Source organism: Tasmannia lanceolata, unplaced genomic scaffold (assembly GCF_043159265.1).
Source record: "Tasmannia lanceolata isolate RefF3 unplaced genomic scaffold, GAP_Taslan_0.1 ptg000013l, whole genome shotgun sequence".
In the NCBI taxonomy this organism is placed as follows: Eukaryota; Viridiplantae; Streptophyta; class Magnoliopsida; order Canellales; family Winteraceae; genus Tasmannia; species Tasmannia lanceolata.
The window spans coordinates 35015735-35035479 of NW_027518690.1; the positions used below are offsets into that span (position 1 = coordinate 35015735).

At 36.1% G+C, this 19745-nt stretch overlaps 1 protein-coding gene across 1 annotated transcript in view; it reads right to left on the minus strand.

Moving 5' to 3' along the window:
- Positions 1–19528, minus strand: part of LOC143891187 (uncharacterized) — a 60453-nt gene extending 40925 nt beyond the window's left edge. The window contains exons 1-6 of the mRNA XM_077395821.1: positions 19307–19528; positions 15372–15545; positions 15184–15275; positions 14834–14939; positions 11179–11333; positions 7284–7414 (exon numbers count right to left, since the gene is read on the minus strand). Of these exons, the coding sequence (XP_077251936.1) occupies positions 7284–7414; positions 11179–11333; positions 14834–14939; positions 15184–15275; positions 15372–15545; positions 19307–19528 (880 nt within the window). The remainder of the gene's footprint in view (positions 1–7283; positions 7415–11178; positions 11334–14833; positions 14940–15183; positions 15276–15371; positions 15546–19306) is intronic.
- Positions 19529–19745: the final 217 nt, after the last annotated feature.

Below are 19745 nucleotides of genomic sequence, written 5' to 3' on the forward strand. Positions count from 1 at the left end.
ACTACTTTCACTAGATTAGTAGATCAGCTAACTGATATATTTAACAAGCCATTGAGTAAGCGAAGATAAATGATATTTGTAACAAGCTAGGAATGTATGACATTTACATTCTAGCTTGAGGGCGAGTGTTCTAGTGCATATGTGCCTAAGGGCACTTTGGTCTTTGTATTCCCCTCTATATAAATACATAAGTGAGGGGAGCATATCTCCAACTCACTCATTTCCATTCTCTCTTCTAACACCAACAATAATAGAAAATTTTGGTAGGTAAGAGTCAAAATATACATCAGCCAACCATTGTTTAAAAACTCTCCGAGCCAATCATTGACTCACCCAACTCAAACCATTTTGGCCTTATCTAGTCAATCAAAAACTCCTTTGATTTGACCGAGTCAATTAAAAACTAGCAACATTAATTGTTGGTTCACCAAAGCCATTTTGGTTTTATAGCGGTGAGTTCTGGTAAGGGTAAGAGTTTCTAAACACTGCATCCAATCTTCGCTGAATTTGTTGGATCCACACTTAATGATACTCATTGGACGTTTGAATACCGATAGCTAGTAAATCAGAATATTCACTTCCTATGAAGCATGGGTACTCTTCGGAGGCCCACGCACCCATATCAGGGTACGTATTGGGAGCGGGTGCGCCCGGGTATGCCCTGGGTGCGTACCGAGTATACGCCCAAACATCATCGGGAGGATGAGGGCGTACCTGGGCACACCCGCACTCTCCGGAGGCCGTCATCATACACCTTGGGTGCATACTAAATACTCTCCGGAGGCCCACACACCCATATTGGTGATGTTATAGTTATTTGATTATTCTCCAATTAAATGGTTTGAATTCTTTAACAAAATATTTAATTTTTTAATTTTTATAAATATATAATTAAATATAAAAATATATTATATTCAACGTACCCGTATCCTATATTTCTTAAAAATCACGTGAACGCGTGTCATGCCGTACCCGCACCCCGTACCTGTATCCGTGCTTCATAGTTTCCTACGACTGCCTTCATGAGGGTAATTCTTCGCTTCCATGTATCCATTCTTTTCTATTTTCTTTCTACTATTGTGTAAAGACCCGGCTCCACACGGGCCTAGAAAGTTAATAATAACCTTAATTAAATCTAGACCGTAGATCCCTAGACAAAAAATCACAGTGTATTTTCATTTTTTTTAGTATAACAAATTTTTGGGCATCAAATCTTATCCGTTCGACATGATTTTGGTCCCGGTAGATGAGTATTTCGAATACCTATCCAACGGACCCAAGATTTAGCGATTCGAACATGATTTGAGTAAGTTATGACATTTTTTCTATTAGAGGTAGGCATAGTTACGAGTTTTGTCTTATTAGGCAAATTTTTAGGAGTGCCAATATTAAAATTTAGTATTTTCCTTTTAAATTAAGTAATAAGATAAAAGGTAAAGAGACCTAGAGAGACTAGGAAACTTACTAACTATTAGTAGTTGATTAGGAAACAACTCTAAACAAAAAGGAAAGCTAGGATTTATAAAAGACCCTTCATGTGGTTCTCCCCTTTCACGCACACCCAAACTGTAGAGAGAGAGAGTGTGAGAAAAGAGGGAAAGAGAAAAAAGAGCAGAACAGATCCTTGAGATTCAAACACTTTGATCCATGTAAGTTTTTGTGATTTTAATGATCTAGGGTTTGTTTTGTTTTAAAGATTAAAACGTAATGAGAAAGGATCTTAAAGATTGATAGAGATAAATGAAACCTTAATCCCTTTCTTTCAAATAAACCATAGAAATAACTATTTTCTTTAGAATCTAAATCTAGAATACGATATATGTTACGGACGTAATTTTTCCTTTCGAATTGAAATTCCTAGATGATCTTTATAATAAAGAGGATAGTTTTCTTTTAAATAATTTATTGAGTGATGTGTAATAGGGATAATATCATTTTTTTTAAACCAGCCCATGTGTGTGGAATCTAAAAGCCCTAAGTGGCTGACTTTTTGCATGTTATACTAGTATCAATTTTATATCTTCCTTGTAAAAAAAAATCAGATTTATATGTTTATGATAAGTACTAAGACCTTAATTTTTTTTTAAGAAATTCCTCATGTATGCTTACTATATATATATATATATTAGATCTATATTCTTAGATAAATAACCATGTATAAAACTTATGGGAAATATCAACTGTTTTGATAAAATATCCCACATGTGTAACTTTTTCCAATGCTTTAAGTATGTGGTTTCGAAAAAAACAGCCCTCACGGGTAAACATTGTAAAAATCAGCCCTCAAAGAAAATAATTAAAGAGTTATTGATGGATTTTTTTTTAGAAAACAGCCCCTAAACTATTGATATCACCCAAAGGTAATTATAAACAAAGATAATTAAGAATAATAAAAGGATATGGTCTCACATTAAGGTGTGTGTGTGTGTGTGTCACTTGGAAATATGGATCGAGGAAACTTAGAATTTGGTATATCATTGTGTTTCAAATTCAGTACCAATCCCTACTCAGACATAGAGGATTTCTTACTCTTTCACGTCACAAATAACTTAGGTGACGGTACCCTAAACTTGTACTCTTCAGCAATGATTGATTTATATGCATGCAATAAAATTCTTAGTAGACATAGAATTGTTCATGATAATGATGTAGTTAAGATGATTGTTTCTTATTAATATGCATCGTGCTCTCATGTTTTATTATACCAGTAGCACGCAAATGTTGAAAAATGATGCTATGCCAGTAGCTTGCAAAAGATGAAGTGTTCTGATTCCTTGTTAAAGTAAAAAGGAAAATGTGGGAAACAATAAAATTGCTCAAAATATCTTTAAGATATTGGAAAGAAGAAAAAAAACATATGGATGATATGCCAGTAAAACTGATAGGAGACAAAGATATTGGGAAAATAATTTGGTGGATTGGACGGAGGTATGAGTCGTTCAGGAATAATGAAATTCCGAGCCGGCCTTGGGTTTTAGCGCACCCCCTTGGCCGTAAATACATCATCTTAGACCATGATATCAAGAGGAGTGGCTATTAAGCACGTTGTAAAAAGTCCTTCGTGCCCGCTACCTGTAGACGAGGGTAGTAGAACGTATTGGGGGCAAGGTAACAAGCTATGGGGAGCTGGATTGCCTTAGGGAGTCGTCTCATGCATTAAATTAAGGGAAAATCATTAAAAAAATGCAAAGTTTATGAGAAATTGTGAACAAAGGGTAGACATTTCAAATCTATAAAAAAGGGCTGTCAGGTACAAAAATAGACCATTTAGGACGAAAATACACCCCTTGCTTTTTCCCACCAACTATGTAGGCTCTAATCCCTAAGCTATTTCACCTACCACCTTTTCTTTTCTTTCTTCTTCCCCAAGCAAGTTCCAACATGAGAAACAGCCATTGCCAATACTTGGGTTGATGAAAAACAGCCATTGCCAACGTAAAAAACAGCCATTGTTCTTTGGAAAAAAAAATACCATTACTTATTGAACTACTTGGGTGATAAACATAGCTCCAAGTATGTCTAAATTACGGTTCCAAGAGTGATACTTGTGATGCGGACATTCTAATAGTATGAAATTGGTTTTGAAACTGATCATGAGTGTTTTAAACCTTTGTAACCATTACATAGGCCCCGGAACCACTAGAAAACCATATTATAGTTGTTTTGAGGTGTTAAGTGGTTTGAAGAGTCTAAATTATGGTTCCAAGAGTGCTACTTGTGATTGGGACATTATAATAGTATGAAATTGGTTTTAAAACTGATTATGAGTGTTTTAAACATTTTGGAAAAATTACATAGTCTCCGGAACCACTTGGGAACCATATTATAGTTGTTCCGAGGTGTTAAGTGGTTCCAAGAGTCTAAATTATGGTTCCAAGAGTGGTACTTGTGATGGGGACATTCTAATAGTTTGAAATTGGTTTTGAAACTGATCATGAGTGTTTTAAACCTTTTGGAACTATTACATAGGTTTCGGAGCCACTTGGGAACCATATTATAGTTGTTCCGAGGTGTTAATGGTTCCAAGAGTCTAAATGATGGTTCCAAGAGTGTTGTGATTGGGACATTCTAATAGTATTCTGAAACTGATGATGAGTGTTTTAAACCTTGTGGAAACGTTACATAGGCTCCCGAACCACTTGGGAACCATATTATAGTTGTTCTGAGGTGTTAAGTGGTTCTAAGAGTCTAAACGATGGTTCCAAGAGTGCTACTTGTGATTGGGACATTCTAATAGTATTTTGAAACTAATCATGAGTGTTTTAAACCTTTTGGAACCATTACATAGGCTCCAGAACCACTTGGGAGCCATATTATAGTTGTTCCGAGGTGTTAAGTGGTTCCAAGAGTCTAAATGATGGTTCCAAGAGTGCTACTTGTGATTGGGACATTCTAATAGTATTTTGAAACTGATCATGAGTGTTTTAAACCTTTTGGAACCATTACATAGGCTCCGGAACCACTTGGGAACCAAATTATAGTTATTCCGAGGTGTTAAGTGGTTTCAACAGTCTAAATGATGGTTTCAAGAGTGCTACTTGTGATTGGGACATTCTAATAGTATTTTGAAACTGATCATGAGTGTTTTAAACCTTTTGTAACCATTACGTAGGCTCCGGAACCACTTGGGAACCATATTATAGTTGTTCTGAGGTGTTAAGTGGTTCCAAGAGTGCTACTTGTGATTGGGACATTCTAATTGTATGACATTGGTTTTGAAACTGATCATGAGTGTTTTAAACCTTTTGGAACCATTACATTGGCCCCGGGAACTACTTCGGAACCATATTATAGTTGTTCTGAGGTGTTAAGAGGTTCCAAGAGTGCTACTTGTGGTTCAGGTATTCTAATAGCATGAAATTGGTTGTAAAAGTGCTCATGACTGTGTCATTGGTTTTTTAAGCACATGGGAATTATTTTTTGCCATTTTCGAACTCGCTCGGAAGTCCGAATATAGTTTTGGATGTCCGAAGGGAATCAGTTGAATGGGGTATTCTTCTTGCTTTGATTCGAAAGTCTGAATCATTGTTCGGAAGTCCGACTCGGACTTCCAAACCGAATTTCTGAAGTTCGAACTGAGACAAAACAATGGGGTATCCTTCTGGCTTAAATTCGGAAGTCCAAATAATTGTTCGGAAGTCCGAACGGAGACAGTAGAATGGGTTATGCTTCTAGATTATATTCGGAAGTCCGACGGTGACTTCCGAACCACATTTTATACTCCGGAACCACTAGGGAACCACATTTTATACCCCGGAACCACTAGGGAACCACATCTTATGCCACAGAAGCACTAGGGAACCACATTTTATACCCCGGAACCACTAGGGAACCACATCTTATGCCACGGAAGCACTAGGGAACCACATTTTATACCTTTGAACCACTAGGGAACGACATTTTGTACCCCGGAACCACTAGGGAACCATATTTTATATCCCGGAACCAATAGGGAACCACATTTTCTACCCCGGAACCACTAGGAAACCACATTTTCTACCCCGAAACCACTAGGGAACCACATTTTATACCCCGGAACCACTAGGGAACCACATTTTATACCCTAAAACCCAAAATTTCGTACCTGACAGCCCTCTTTTATAAATTTAAAATCCCTACCCTTTGTTCACAATATAAGTAAAACTTTGCATTTTTTTAATAATTTTTCCTTAAATTAATAATAAACATAAACCTCTTAATTGTAAAATGTTGGATGTTTTATGAGATCAGTAGATTCACATTCAATGGATATTATGGCGTATTCTTTTATTAATATTTCATGTTTCAATTTGAAATAAATTATGTTACATGTTCACCTATAGAATTAAGTTGTATGCCTTTCAATTTAAGAGTTGTTTAATTGTATTTGTTTAGGTACCGAATGAATCTACATAGTTCTTTGAACTAATATCAAAAATCCCCCACAGGTTTTGCTACAATTGATGAGATTGAGACAAATGCTAATGAAGAAATCGAGAATAAAAAGGAGTGTGCAAGAACGAGAATAGAGTAATTGGTGTGGCCGTGTGGCCTTGGCGGATATTCGTCTTATTCTTAGTTTGTTTTTGTCTTTGGTAATTATGTCAAATACTCTTTAGTAAGCTTTTAAATGAGTTTTCAAATTTGTAAAAAAATATTGTTGTCTTTTGTTAACGGTCCGGGTTTAGAGTTCTCTGAAAATCCGGGTCGTTACATATTGGATCTCATTACATCTTCTTAGGCCTTCCCACCTCCAAAGGAAGCCCTAGATATGATGTCAGAAACTTAATCACATTGCAATTGAGTAACATGGCTAGCCCATCAACCACCTCTGCTGATGTGAATACCAAACATTCTAGACCTGAGAAAATGAGATCTCTGGCCTGTCATCATCTCATAATATTGAAGAATAGCCTATAGATTTAACACTATCACCTCAGGTACGCTAAATACCAATGTATCATCAGTAAACTGAAGATGAGATAATAAAGGAAGTATTACAATTTACCTTATGTAGGAGTCTCATTAGCTGAATTGACAAAATTTGAACTTGGAGAATTTGGAACCACTCTCTCATAGATGACTCAAACTGCCTTTGATGTAAATAACAAATGAAACTTTAGGCTAGCTTCAGCGGTACATTCACTGACAAAGAGGATGAGTTTCTTGTCAACTATGATGGACCAAATGTTTTAATAATGAAACTGATGTTATGGTTTTAGTATTTCAATACATGATAATGTTACTCTCTTACTGAAGGAGTTATCCTATGAAGTAGTGGTTTTAGTATTTCAATAAAGGATAACGTTACTGTCGTACTGAAGGAGTTCTCCTACAATTATTTTGGATCTGGGGTGATTAGCTAAATGTTTTGTAGTGAGTGAAAGTGAGACTCCACCTCCATGTAGTCCGTTTCTAAATTTAGAAGAGATCAAATAAACTGTATCCATTGTGCATCTCATGTATCCATATATAACCATGCATTGGAACTATATGCATGATCTATAAATCAGAACATATCGTGGGAATTTTTTGGGTAATTTTCTGTAAGTGCCCTTGTTGATAAATTTGTCTTTCTTTCTCCAACAAAAACAAAAACAAAATAATTTCCTCTTGTTCTATTTTATTTCCTAATATGCTTCTCTGGTTAGTCTACTACTACACACAGAACTAATCGCTACCAAAAGCTGCTAGTAACAAGATGAGAGCAAAATGAACTAGTTAAATGTTAGGAGATATTAATGGAAACTATGCATTATGTATGAGGTTGAGGAGTATAATCATACCACTGGTTCCAAGCCCTTGGCCTTTATCTCCTAGTTGTCCATCAACTTGCATGAAAAGCTCTCTCGCGGATTCAACTATTCCCGAATGTCCATAGTGTGGAAAAGAAGAGAGAACATTTCGTTTCACCTCAGGTGCTAAAGGATCACTACTGCAGATATAAAATATAATTTCAATTCAGTGTTTAATAGTGCAGAGAAAAATGGTTATCTGAAAATCACTCCAGATTTAAGGCTAAATAGAGATATGCATGTTGGTTATATACTTCGTAAATAATGAGTCCCTTTATCCTATTCAAATTGAAAAATTAATGAAATGAGCATCCAATCATATATAATCTAATCACAGACTTATACCATGCAGAATAGAAATATTGGAAAGTTGCCATTTCCAAAAAAAATAAAAATAGGTATATTGGAAAGTTGAGGGAACTCAAAGAAATGACTATTACAGTTATAGTTAAATTTCCTCGTTATGGCATGGAAACTTCAGTCCATTATGTTTACTGGACCAAGACCTAGAGAGTTACTTAGTACAGTTATAGTTTATATTCTCTAAATATACAACAAAAAAAAAATCAACTCTGTAGATTCCAAAATAGACATGCATGTAGATCTCGAATTCTTAGAATGCCATAATTAGTATGAACTTAGCATAGAGTATTATTTGCTAAAAATAATATAGAACAATCATATCTTGTCATTATAGTCTAATATTGATTATAAATAAATAAATCATTGGAATTCATATCAGGGAGCTTAGGTGGAGTTCCAACTTATGTTGGCTAGTCATGCTAATAGTAAGACACTCCAGTGTATTGATTGTACATATTGTAAAGTATCTACTTAAGTAGTTCAATGGTGATAAAACTCTATAAAATGTGTGCAGGGAAGAAAACTAGAATGAACCTTGCATAAAGGATACAAATGGATAGATAAAACACTGACATACCATCAAATCAATAAATAAATTAAGCATGTGACATCATCAAAAGATGAGATACCTGCCATGTGCATTGTTCGTGCTTGTCTCTGTTAAAGTGAAGAAACCATCATCATCTTGATGCAAGAGAAATAGAACGAAAATAAGGAGAACAAGAGATAGGAGAAATGGGAGAGAAAGAAGAGAGAGTAGAAGAATTCTGTGGAGGTTGAATACCTAACCCCATGGGTTGAAGCCCTTTATATCACCTAAGAATAAAAATAATCTATATCAATAGTGCCGACCATGATGAGCCATGATGAGCCCTATCTATTTAACATAAAATAAACTAAACTCAACTCAACTCAACTAAGCCTTTGTCCCAAACAAGTTGGGGTTGGCTAATGAATCCTTTAGAAAATTTTCATGAAGAAGGTGAAATGATCTACCCAGATCAAAATGACTAAGTCTACTCTTGACACTAGTTGGGTTCAAAATGAACTAGTTTATATTTTATTTTATTTAATATAAAATAAACAATCAACATAAAAGATTAACAATGAGACTTGATGTAAATCTAACTTCTCTAACCACTCTCTCTTAAGCTGGTGCATTGAAGCCATCTATGCCCAGCTTGAAGCAAATACTTCTAGATTGGATACGTGCAAGTGATTTTGTAAATATATCTGCTAACTGATTGTTGGACAACACAGGGAGCAGATATCAATTTACTAGACAATTTTTCATGAACAAACTGACAATCTACTTCAATATCCTTGCTTTGATCATGAAACGTTAGATTACTGGCATGGTTTTAAATTTTGATTTCAATTTCGGACATAGCCGAAATCGAAATTTCGGCCGAAATTCAGTAAAAAAACAAATTTCAAAGTTGTGCCGAAATTTCGGAAAAAAATTTAGAAAATTACAATTTCCAGAAATTTCGGTCGGAAATTTGGGACTCTGGCCGAAATTTCGGTTTCATGTGGTTTAAATTTTGGTACTGGCCGAAATCCGAAATTTCGGTATTTCGGCTTAAATTTAAAACCATGGCGTTAGGACACCAGTCTGCCTCCTTGGATCTTCCATTATGACCATCGATTGTTGTTGATCAACAGCAAGGTCTGGTACAGACTGATCGATTGGTCTTCGGGTTTGATATTTCTTCCTAGGTGGCATCTTGCAGAATCTAAGAGACAATCCCCAATGTCTACTGAATCCCTAGGTTGTTAGAACTTGCCCTGATACCAAGTAAAGCAATCGGATATAATTAAATTAATAAAGGAAAGACAGAGAGCTAGATTTTAACATAAAGATGAGCTAAAACCACCCACATCATGGATAGTGGGTTAGAGGCATTTTGCTTAAGGGATTTTAGGTCTGCAAGGATGGAAATGATTTGGTTTTTTGGCCTCTCTGATGGCAAGGGAAAACTCCCTGGTCTGACATTGTTATTATATTTTATACACAGTTTTGAAGGGGACAGGTGAAGATGAATCTTCTTGAATTTGTAAAGAAAGCTTGCTGCTGGAATGAAGAAAGGAGAAAGTGATAGGTTACTGTATTTTGACTTTCTGCGGTATGGCCTAACTGGTTTCGGGTATGCCCGTGCCAGCACTCTTTGATATTTTGTAACGCAGGATGGGACTCCGGTCCCGAATGCTACCTTAATATTAATGAAATATGTCAATTTTCAAAAAAAAAAAAAAAACACCCACATCTCAATCCCAGATGACATGGGAGAGGAATACAAGCAGCAGAGCAAGCAAAAGACTTCAAAATTCATCAGATATGAGCTCTAATACAAGGTTGGAAGAAAATATTAAGAGAGCATTAAGGCTGCACAACAAAACAGATCAGAGCCCTTATACATTCTAATCTAATTGCCGTAGTTGTAACTTAAAAGAAAATGTCTAGGACTGACTACTCACTTAAAAAGTCACATGACCTGTAAAACAAAGTAAAAGACAGAAATAGCCCAATATATCGAAAAACATCCGCTTTTAACTAGCTACCTTACTGTTCCGTTTTACCCTTCCTTTGATATTCAAAATCAAACAAAATTGCTCTTCCATCTCTAGGGCATAAAACTTTCTGCTTGAATAGACATCAAAATAAAACACCACTAGAAAAAGAGGTGAACTCGAAGTTAGGAAACTTGATGTATACCTATCCATAGTTGTCAAACTCTTACGACTCGTACGAGTCAACCCCCGAGTCGAGAGGAGTCACTGGGCTTTCGAGGCGGGTCACATTGGTAACTCGCCTCTGTTGAAGACTCACCCGAGTAGTCTGGTGACTCGAACGAGTCCTAGGAGTCGACTCGAAAAATAAGACTCTTACGAGTCAAGTCGAGTTGCTGCCTTGCTGGGCATAGTGTTTTATCTATGTACTATTGGGTTATATTTTTCACATGCTTCAACTAAATTTCTGTTCTTGTCAAAAACTCTTATGAGTCACGAGTCGAGTAGAGTCACAAGTCATAAAATTAAGAAATTGAGCCACGAGTCGAGTTTGAGGACTTCTCTGTGAAGAATGGGATTGATAATTAGACTACAACCCCTAGCTCGTTACACGTCTTCACGGAATAGGGTAGTGGAAGAAAGGAATCAAATGAGCATGGAAATGAAGGAACTTGCTTAAAAAAGAAATTACAATATAAGAAGAAACATTCAACATATAATGGAAGGATTCAAGCAGTGTAGATTGAGGAACAAACATGAATAAGCATATTGTGTAAACACAAATTCAAACAACAAAACACTTCACAATAACGAGTGAAGAATGGCCAGAAAAGATTATCTAGATTTCCTATTTTTATTCTTTTTATAAGCAGCAACTCTATCTGAATAAATATTGACCACCTTGGGCATAAATAGAACACTAAAATTTGTATTTCTAAATAAAAATCAACCACAAATTTTTTTTTATGAAGATCAAATCATATGAACCCGAGATTTACATATTTGTGCATGCAGAGAGAGAGAGAGAGACTTTATCAGCCCATCTAAGTCTTCCTCTGAAAGGGAGCATTCCCTGTATAAAAGATCAGTTAAAAGATCTTCAGGAGTCTCAGTTCCACGTACAGCAATTACTACAGATCTTAGATGATGTAGAACCACAATAAAGTACACAACTTCACGCTTTGTCTGTCAAAAATAAAATACAGAAAAACAAAATGTATGAGAAACGCTATTTCAAGAAATTTAGTGTTCAAAGTGCATGTTTATATCACTGTTTCAGAAAACTTGATTTTAACAAGAAAATCATTTGAATCAATAAAAAGCTCACAGTTTTGGAGTTGAGTCAATACTTGCCCTGTCACAAATATCTCCAATATTTTCAAAATATAACGTTTTTATCGCAAAATTAGATAAAATGATAAAATCATGAAATAATCCCGAGATTTAAAAAATATAGTGATATTTTCATTTTTATCATAAAATATCGCGATAATATCAAGATATTATCCTAATATTTTTATTTTTTATTTTTTTATTAAATTTTATATATTTATATATTGTTTAAATGAATTTATTTTTATCGTATTTTTCCTAATATAAACCGAAAAAATAATAATAATAATATATCCCAAGATTTTCCCTTGCCGAGAAATTCCTGAGAGTGATATTTGTGACCTAGAATACTTAGAATATAGCCAAAATGACCTCATTCATATCAAACATTTTGTTTGCAATTTGCCTGCAACAATGCTTTCAAATAAAAACTACATGTTTGTATTAATGGTTGGACCACATAGTGAGTAAACGGATCAGGGTATTTTAATAGTACACTAAGGGCCCATTTGGATACCTCATATTTTGTATTTGGATTTGGAATTGAGTTTTGAATACAAAATGAATAGATCCGCCAGCTCATGTTGAGGGAGACAGAGAGGGAAGGGGGTACTTCCTACTAGAGGGGAGAGGTTGAGGAGCAAAGAGGGTGAAGGAAACTGACATATCTGTGGATTTCCAATTACTTATTTCCACAGCACATTTGGAAATTTGATTTTTTTCAGTGTCACTCGCTGATTTGGAAATCAAAGGATTTGATTAGGATCCAAATCACAACACAAAAAGGGCTGCAACAAATCAAAATCTTCTCCGCATCCAAATGGGCCCCAAAGGTAGAAGTTTTACATGGCTTGAGTCCAAAAGGGTTGTCTTGTGAAATATAAAAGAGTTTGAGAAGAAAATAGGTTTTGAAGGTGTGAAACACCCATATATAAGAGACATTAAGAAGTGGGACACATGATTTGAACTTTTAAGATATAGTAGGATCAACTGATGCACTATATTTACTTATTTATTCTTGAATAAGACATTTCCTAAACAACAAAGGCTCTGTTCACTTGTTTTCCCGAGAAAGGAAAATAAAATGTTTCCCTGGAATCTAACGTCGTATTAGGAAAAGAAATCCAGAGAATCTGTGCAGGAAAAGGTTTCCCTGGACTGTTTCTGAACTGTTCACTTGCCCAGGAAAAGGTTTCCAGGGAAACTGCTTGCCCTTCTTTTTGCACTAGTTTCCCAGGGAAACGAAATCCGTGTGTTTTTGGTCGGAAATGAAATCCCTAAAGGGGGAAAAATGGGCTTTTCCATGTCATTATTTTACTTATTGCAGAAATTTCACGTGTAATTCTATTTTCACTGGAAAGCAAGTGAACACCAGAATTCTGTCTGGTCAAGGAAAAAAGAGGTTGTTTTCCAGAGATTTGCTTTCCAAGGAATGCAAGTGAACAGAGCCAAAGAGAAAGGTAACAAGGCCAAGCAAAAAAAAGAGGGAAAAAAGTAACAAAGGGAAAAACAAAATTAAAATTGTGGCAATTCGTGCCAAACAACTACTTCTCCACAAAGAAACCCTAACTAAGTGTGGCACTGCTTATCATAGGCACTCACAAGATGCACCCATAAAGAACTTTTGTTATATTTACTCCAACCAGATCATTTCCCAAAAAGGTGTTTGGAGTGACCAAGAGGGCTTGGCACTTGAAGCGAATGAAAGAAGACGTAAAGACCAAAAGGTTGGTGGTTTGAAGAAATAAATTGGTGTTAAGGTTAACAAGGGGAGAAAAAGCTAATTACATGGACTAAAATGGTTTTAGATGGCTTAGATGGCTTAGAAGATTAATCCCTTTTCCCAACTTCTTCAAAATATTGGGAAAATAGTTTTCAGTTAAATAGAAAAACTGAATTTTCTTTCCCAAAACAATAGGCTTCTTTCCTGTTTTACTAATTAGCACCAATTGGCTACATATCAATAGCAGAGCTACAAAACCTACCAAAACCTCTATCACATAATTCTCATCAATTTCAAACAGTGTTTAAAAATGCAGATGTGATGTGAAACACGGCCAAGAAAAATACTTGTTGACACGGCGCGGACACGGCCAAGAACGCGATTGACATGGTCATAACTCGGAAGAGTCAGAGGAGTTTTTATTCACTCTGTAGGGCAAAACGCGGAATGTGGATGCGGTGCAATGCGGAATCCGACCAAGGTAAAAGGGAGTCAACTCGGGTGAGTTCCGAGTCGAGTCAATGAGTTTTTAAACACTGATTTCAAACATATTAGGATCCAAGTGATCATCACATCACATTAACTATTAATAAAATCAGCTCTAATGTAAGGAAACCCTTGCTAGCAGGTCTTAGACTTATTAAGATCCAATTGATCATCACATCACATTAACTATCAGTAAAATCAGCTCTTAGGTCAGAACCCTTCATAGCAGGAGTCATCCACCCAAACTAGTTTAAGGTTTCCAGACCAATCTTACGATACATATATAGTTAAACGTTCTTATCCATCTATTATCTATTAAACCTTGGATTTTCAAATATTGTCAATAAAAAGATATAATACTTAAAAAGGGAAATGATTTTTGCAATCCCCCGTTTCGATAAAAGTATTCCTCACTTTCTTAACCACTTAAGGCTATGTTTGGTTGCACAAAAGCCCGGTTTTTCTGGGATTTTAGGGTACTTTTCTAGCGAAATGCCATGCTTGGTTTCAAATATCACTTTCAAAAGCCAGGATGTTGGTTGATTGTCGGCTTACGTGACTTGCCTGTCGGCTCCCTGGAAATCCAGGCGAAGTTCTCCCAAATTGGGAGAATTTCACAAGGATATCCCTGGAAATCTCTCTCTCTCTCTCATCAAACTTCCTTGTCTGAAAACCAGAGCCTTGTGGAAAACTAGGAGCAGATCTTGCCACCTAGTCTTACCTCCTCCCGCTTCTCAGTCAATGGAGAAAAGCACAGAAGCAAAAAGTTCCTGACCATCATGAACCTAGAATCTCTCTCCATTGATTGGTTGGCTGATCGAGAAATGCAAAACCAAGGGGTGACGAAGGAAGGAGAAAGAAATCGGAGAAGATTGAAGAAAACAACAAAATCGGATGTAATAGGCATTTTACAAATTTAAGGGGACATGGATACGATTGTCTTTTTAAAATTTCTTTACTTTTCTGGGTTTCTCATGTAACCAAACAACAAAAACCCCCGGTATTCCAGGGGTTTATAATTCCTGCGTCTTCCCTGGAATCTAATTACCCACTTCTATACACATGCATCCAAACAGAGCCCTCAATATAAAAACAAGGGAATTCTGAAATCATTTACCAACTCAAAGTTAGAATGTAACACTACCTGACTAACACGTCCCCGCTGAAGAGCGTCTGGATGCAAATTCACATATTTCAGAAAGGCTGCCGCATGACCACGCCACCAATTATCACCTTCAAGTACAGGCCACCTAGGAAAAGAGACCAAAAAAAAAAATATCAACTGTGGCAAATGAAAGATGACAAATTTCGCTCATGGTATCATATGACATGTCTGACCAACATATAATTTATAAAAGTACACACAACTTATATGAACAAATCAGAAGTAGTAACAACTTCATGGAAAATGGAAACTAAGTTGACATTCACTCGAACATAATTACATTGCTTGCAATTTACTTTTCCTGCTGAATACATAGGGTGAATAACAACCTCTTACGAGTCCAGGAGGTCAAAATCCCTCGTCTGTATAGCCACACACAAGGAAATAAGACAGGATGTCTTCCAAAATCAAGCACTGGTCCCTGCATGAAGAACAAGAAATGGTCCCTTCATGTAATACATTGATCATACTAAAATGAAGTAGAATATCTAGATTGAAGAATGCTCTATAACCAAACTGTGTAGGCGGCTTCTGCAAACTGATGAAATTTAGCAGCCTCTCGTATCTGTGCTTCAGGTGCCTCCATTAGCCCTTCATATGAATTTTTGGATTGCGTATGCCTCTGTAATAGTGCAAGTCCTGAAAGGTGATGTAAATGCAATAAAGAGCAGAACAAAGATATAATGTACTTCTGGCATTTACGACAACAAAGAGAACTAGTTTATGCAAGTCTCTCTTATAATTAGAAATTGGCTTAACAAATCTTCGATGCTCGAAGGTCTGGATTGAAGGCGACTTTCCTATCATTATAAATTGGCTTAGAAATGTTCTTAATTGATCTGTTTAGAGAGAGAATGGATATCCTAAAGGCTATGATTTGTGGACACGGACACGGAGTGTCAGACACGGCGAATTCCCAAAATTTAGATTCAGGGACATGCCTAAAATAGAAAGTACATATAATCATGATTTGTGGACACGGATTCGTGTGCAGAGTTTCGACACGGATATGAGGTATCTAACATGGCAACCCCTAAAAATCTAGAAATAGTGTCACACTCATACACATACATACACATAAAGCTACTGACACTTCTAGCTGTACTCTAAAGTGTCTAAAGGACTGTCGACACGGGTGTCGTGTCTGACACGACACGACACATGTGTCGGAAAAAAATTCAAAGTGTCGGCCAAATCATAGCCTAAAGGTCTTGTTTGAGTATAGCATGTCTCACATCACACAAACTCATCATCTATGATTTTAGCACAACACTAATGCACAGTCTTCGGGAAGGTTTTCATACCCTATACAGCCCGAAGATGTCCGGTCCTAACTCCTAAACTTACAGTTTTGTTGTAATCACAATTAGGATTTCTAAAGCAAGGAAAACAATCCGGAAACCACGTGTAGGACAAATCTAGGGCAGATCTAAGCGATTAAGAAAGAATAATTCCAAGAAAACAAAAAATAGTATCAAAATAATAGAGAGAGTAAATAGAAATCACTTTACGGAGAGGTATCAAAATCCAGCACATAAAGGTTCCAATCCAAATCGAAAGTCTCTTGGAGATGGAAGCCCTAAGAAAGAACCAATTTACTCTTGAAGAAATAAAAATGCAAATTTATAAAATTCATGAAACCCCCTTCTCTCACTTTCATAGCACATAAAATCCAGCTATCTTGATGAAATATGAAAATACTAGAATTCCATTACTTGAAGAATAACTAATTTCGTTTTCAAGAAATTGTAATTACTCGGATTTTCGGATAAACCCGAATCGCTACCAATGACAGAAACTAAATGTTAACTCATGAAAAATGATGAACAAATTTTTTTTTTATAATATGGAACTCAAGTAATATTGATCTAAATCAAACTTAGAGTTTAGCAAAAGCAAACTGACATAAGTAATATAAATGAAAAAGACTAGACGCTCCAATGACTCGCCACGCTCTTCCTACGCTCCCCACTTATTCTCGATGTCGTCCATTGTAGCAAAACCTGCGGGGGATTTTTGGGGTTAGTTCAAAGAACTATGTTGATTCAACCGGTATCCTAAACTAATACAAGTAAACAATTCTTGAATTAAAGTGCAAAACTTAAATTCATTAGTGAATATGTACCAACAATAGTTCTCTAAAAAGCATGAAATATTAATAGAGGAGATATGGAACAATTTCCAACAATAAGAATCAAAACTACTCCAATAGAGCATTTAATAAATAACATCAAGAGGTCTAAATATAATATGAATGATGCAATTTAAGACGACTCCCCAAGGTAATCAAGCTCCTCATAGCTTGTTACCTTGCCCTCCAATAAGTTCCACTACCCTCGTCTGCAAGTAGTGGGCATGGGGGACTTTTTACGATGCGCCTTCTGGCCGCTCCGCCTCTTGACATCATGGTCTAAGAGGATGCATTTACCGCCAAGGGGGTGCGCTAAAACCCAAGGCCGGCTTGGAATTTAATTATTCCTGGACGACTCCTCCTCCGCCCAAACCACCAAAATCCTCATGCTCATGCATTTATTTGTCTTACCAGTGTATTGGTACAAAATCCCAATTTTTCCAATCATTGTTTTTCCCATATCAGTTTAAGCAATTTTCTTGCTTCCAAATTTCATTCCAACATAATAACATAATATCCATATGTCACAAGCTACTGACATAGCAAGAATATGAGAATAAACTTGCATCATAAACTTACTGTAAATCAATGATTTCTACTTAATCACTATCATAAACAAATCTCATGTTTGCTAAAGAATTTTCATCGTTCAGATTCAAGTCAACCATTGTTTAAGGTATAAGATTAGGGTACCGTCACCTACCTTGAATCCAAACCTGAGTTAAGAGAATGTTTGCAATTTACCTAAGTGAGAAGAGAATGAGAACCTGAAAAATATAAAGAATCACATATGTCAAGTTTTCTCCAAGTTTCTAATTTTCTTCTTAGGTTAAATTTTGAAAGTCGTTGATACCTTAATGTCCTTTTACCCTAGACTATTGTTTGTCTTTTGAAGGCTTAAAGTTCCAATTTATTTTGATTTACACTAAGCCATTAATTAGTGTATGCATGTAATTGTTACTTACGTTTGGGAATTATACATATGTGAAATTTACATATTCAATTGTCACGTATGTTTGAGAATAATGCTTATGTGAACTATCATTTTTCGTATCATATTTGATATATGCGACCGTTACGTGTGTTTGGGAAATGGTGCCTATGTGAGCATTTCATTTTTACTTATACATACAACTGTTACATGTTCTTAAGGATAATATGTCTACGAAATTCAAATTTTTTTTTATATGTATGCACTACTGTTAACACATACTCTCACATATATGTGTGTGTGAATAAAATTTAATAATTTATTTCATATGCGTATGTTGTTGGGTTACATATGTGAAAAATCATATTTTTATTAGGTATATACGATTGTTATATACTTTTGGGAATATATATATATATATATATATATATATATATATATATATATATATATATATGTATATATGTTACATATTTTCTTGATACAATCTTCTTAAAAGGGAGAATGAGAGCCCCCTTAGGTTCTTTTGATGATATCCCTAAAACTTTGGGGCGGAGTCAATCTAAGAAAATAGAATCAAAATAATAGTAATTTAACATAACTAAAGGAATCAAAGTGGAAGATAGAGATTTGTTTGAGAACCCAAATTTGGGATTCACAATTTTCTCAAAAAAGTTTTGAAAAACCCATTCCTTTTGCCTGACGACTATTGGTGACCAGTCCCCGGGTGTCAAGTGTCTTGGCCTTAAATGAACTCATATCATTATCCAGGTCACGCCGTCCTTTTCTCTCTCCGGAAGACAACTTCTTATCAACTGACCATCTGACTCTCTTTTTCTTATTGTTTTTCTTCTTTTTTAGAATTTTATTTTTAGAAAACGATTCAAATTCCACATAGCCTAGTGTCACGGGGCCATTTCGTCCAGCGTTGTTCGCATGGCCTATGGCCCGTGACTTGGTCTATCAATGTAATATGTAAGAATCATGACAATGTACATGTTGTAGTGGGGACGTAATCGCTATTACATCCGAACGTACCTCGTCTCGTTGCGTCTTGAAAAGTCATCTTTTATAGCACCTTTGGTTGCCACTCCCCACCAAGTGGGTAGGTTGCTAAAGCTCTTTACCCTGAGAGCTTGGTTGGCCATCGAGTGGTGCATTGCTAGTGCATATCCTAGCAGGGATTCCATCCTAGTCAACGGGTGATCGGGGACCCTTAGGAGTAGTAGTCCTTTTCGGCTTAGTCCTATTGTAACTTATTCAAGAATCAGCAATAAAGATCAGCATTTGCCTATTCGTGTGCCCCATTATTTTGTGCTTGCTTGCAAACTTAGCATTTCTCCTTCTGGTTGTTTTGTAGGTTTGATCGTCACAACCCTGCTAGGCTTACTTGCTTGTTGTGAGACAACGCAAGTGCCGCACGGTCTTCGCTCCTGAACCGAAGGTCCGTGACACTAGGCACAACAGCTCTTTGGTCATAGGAAACCTCTTCGCTGGAATATCCTTCCATCAGAATCCAGGAAAGGCTTTTCCCCAGCAATAACTCCACAGAATACTGGTGGCCGGATTTGTACTTATTCGAGCATTTCCTGTCATTTCTATGAACTTCCATTAACATCCCTAATTGTTATGGGATTTCCATAGAAGGGTGATAGAATTATTCTAATGAAATTAATATTAGGTGAAGAAACGATTAACATTATTAGTGCGTATGCCCTTCAAATAGGATTAAATGATTTTGTCAAGAGGCAATTTTGGGACTATATGGATGAAGTAGTCCAAGGAATACCACATGGAGAGGAGTTATTTATAGGAGGAGATTTAAATGG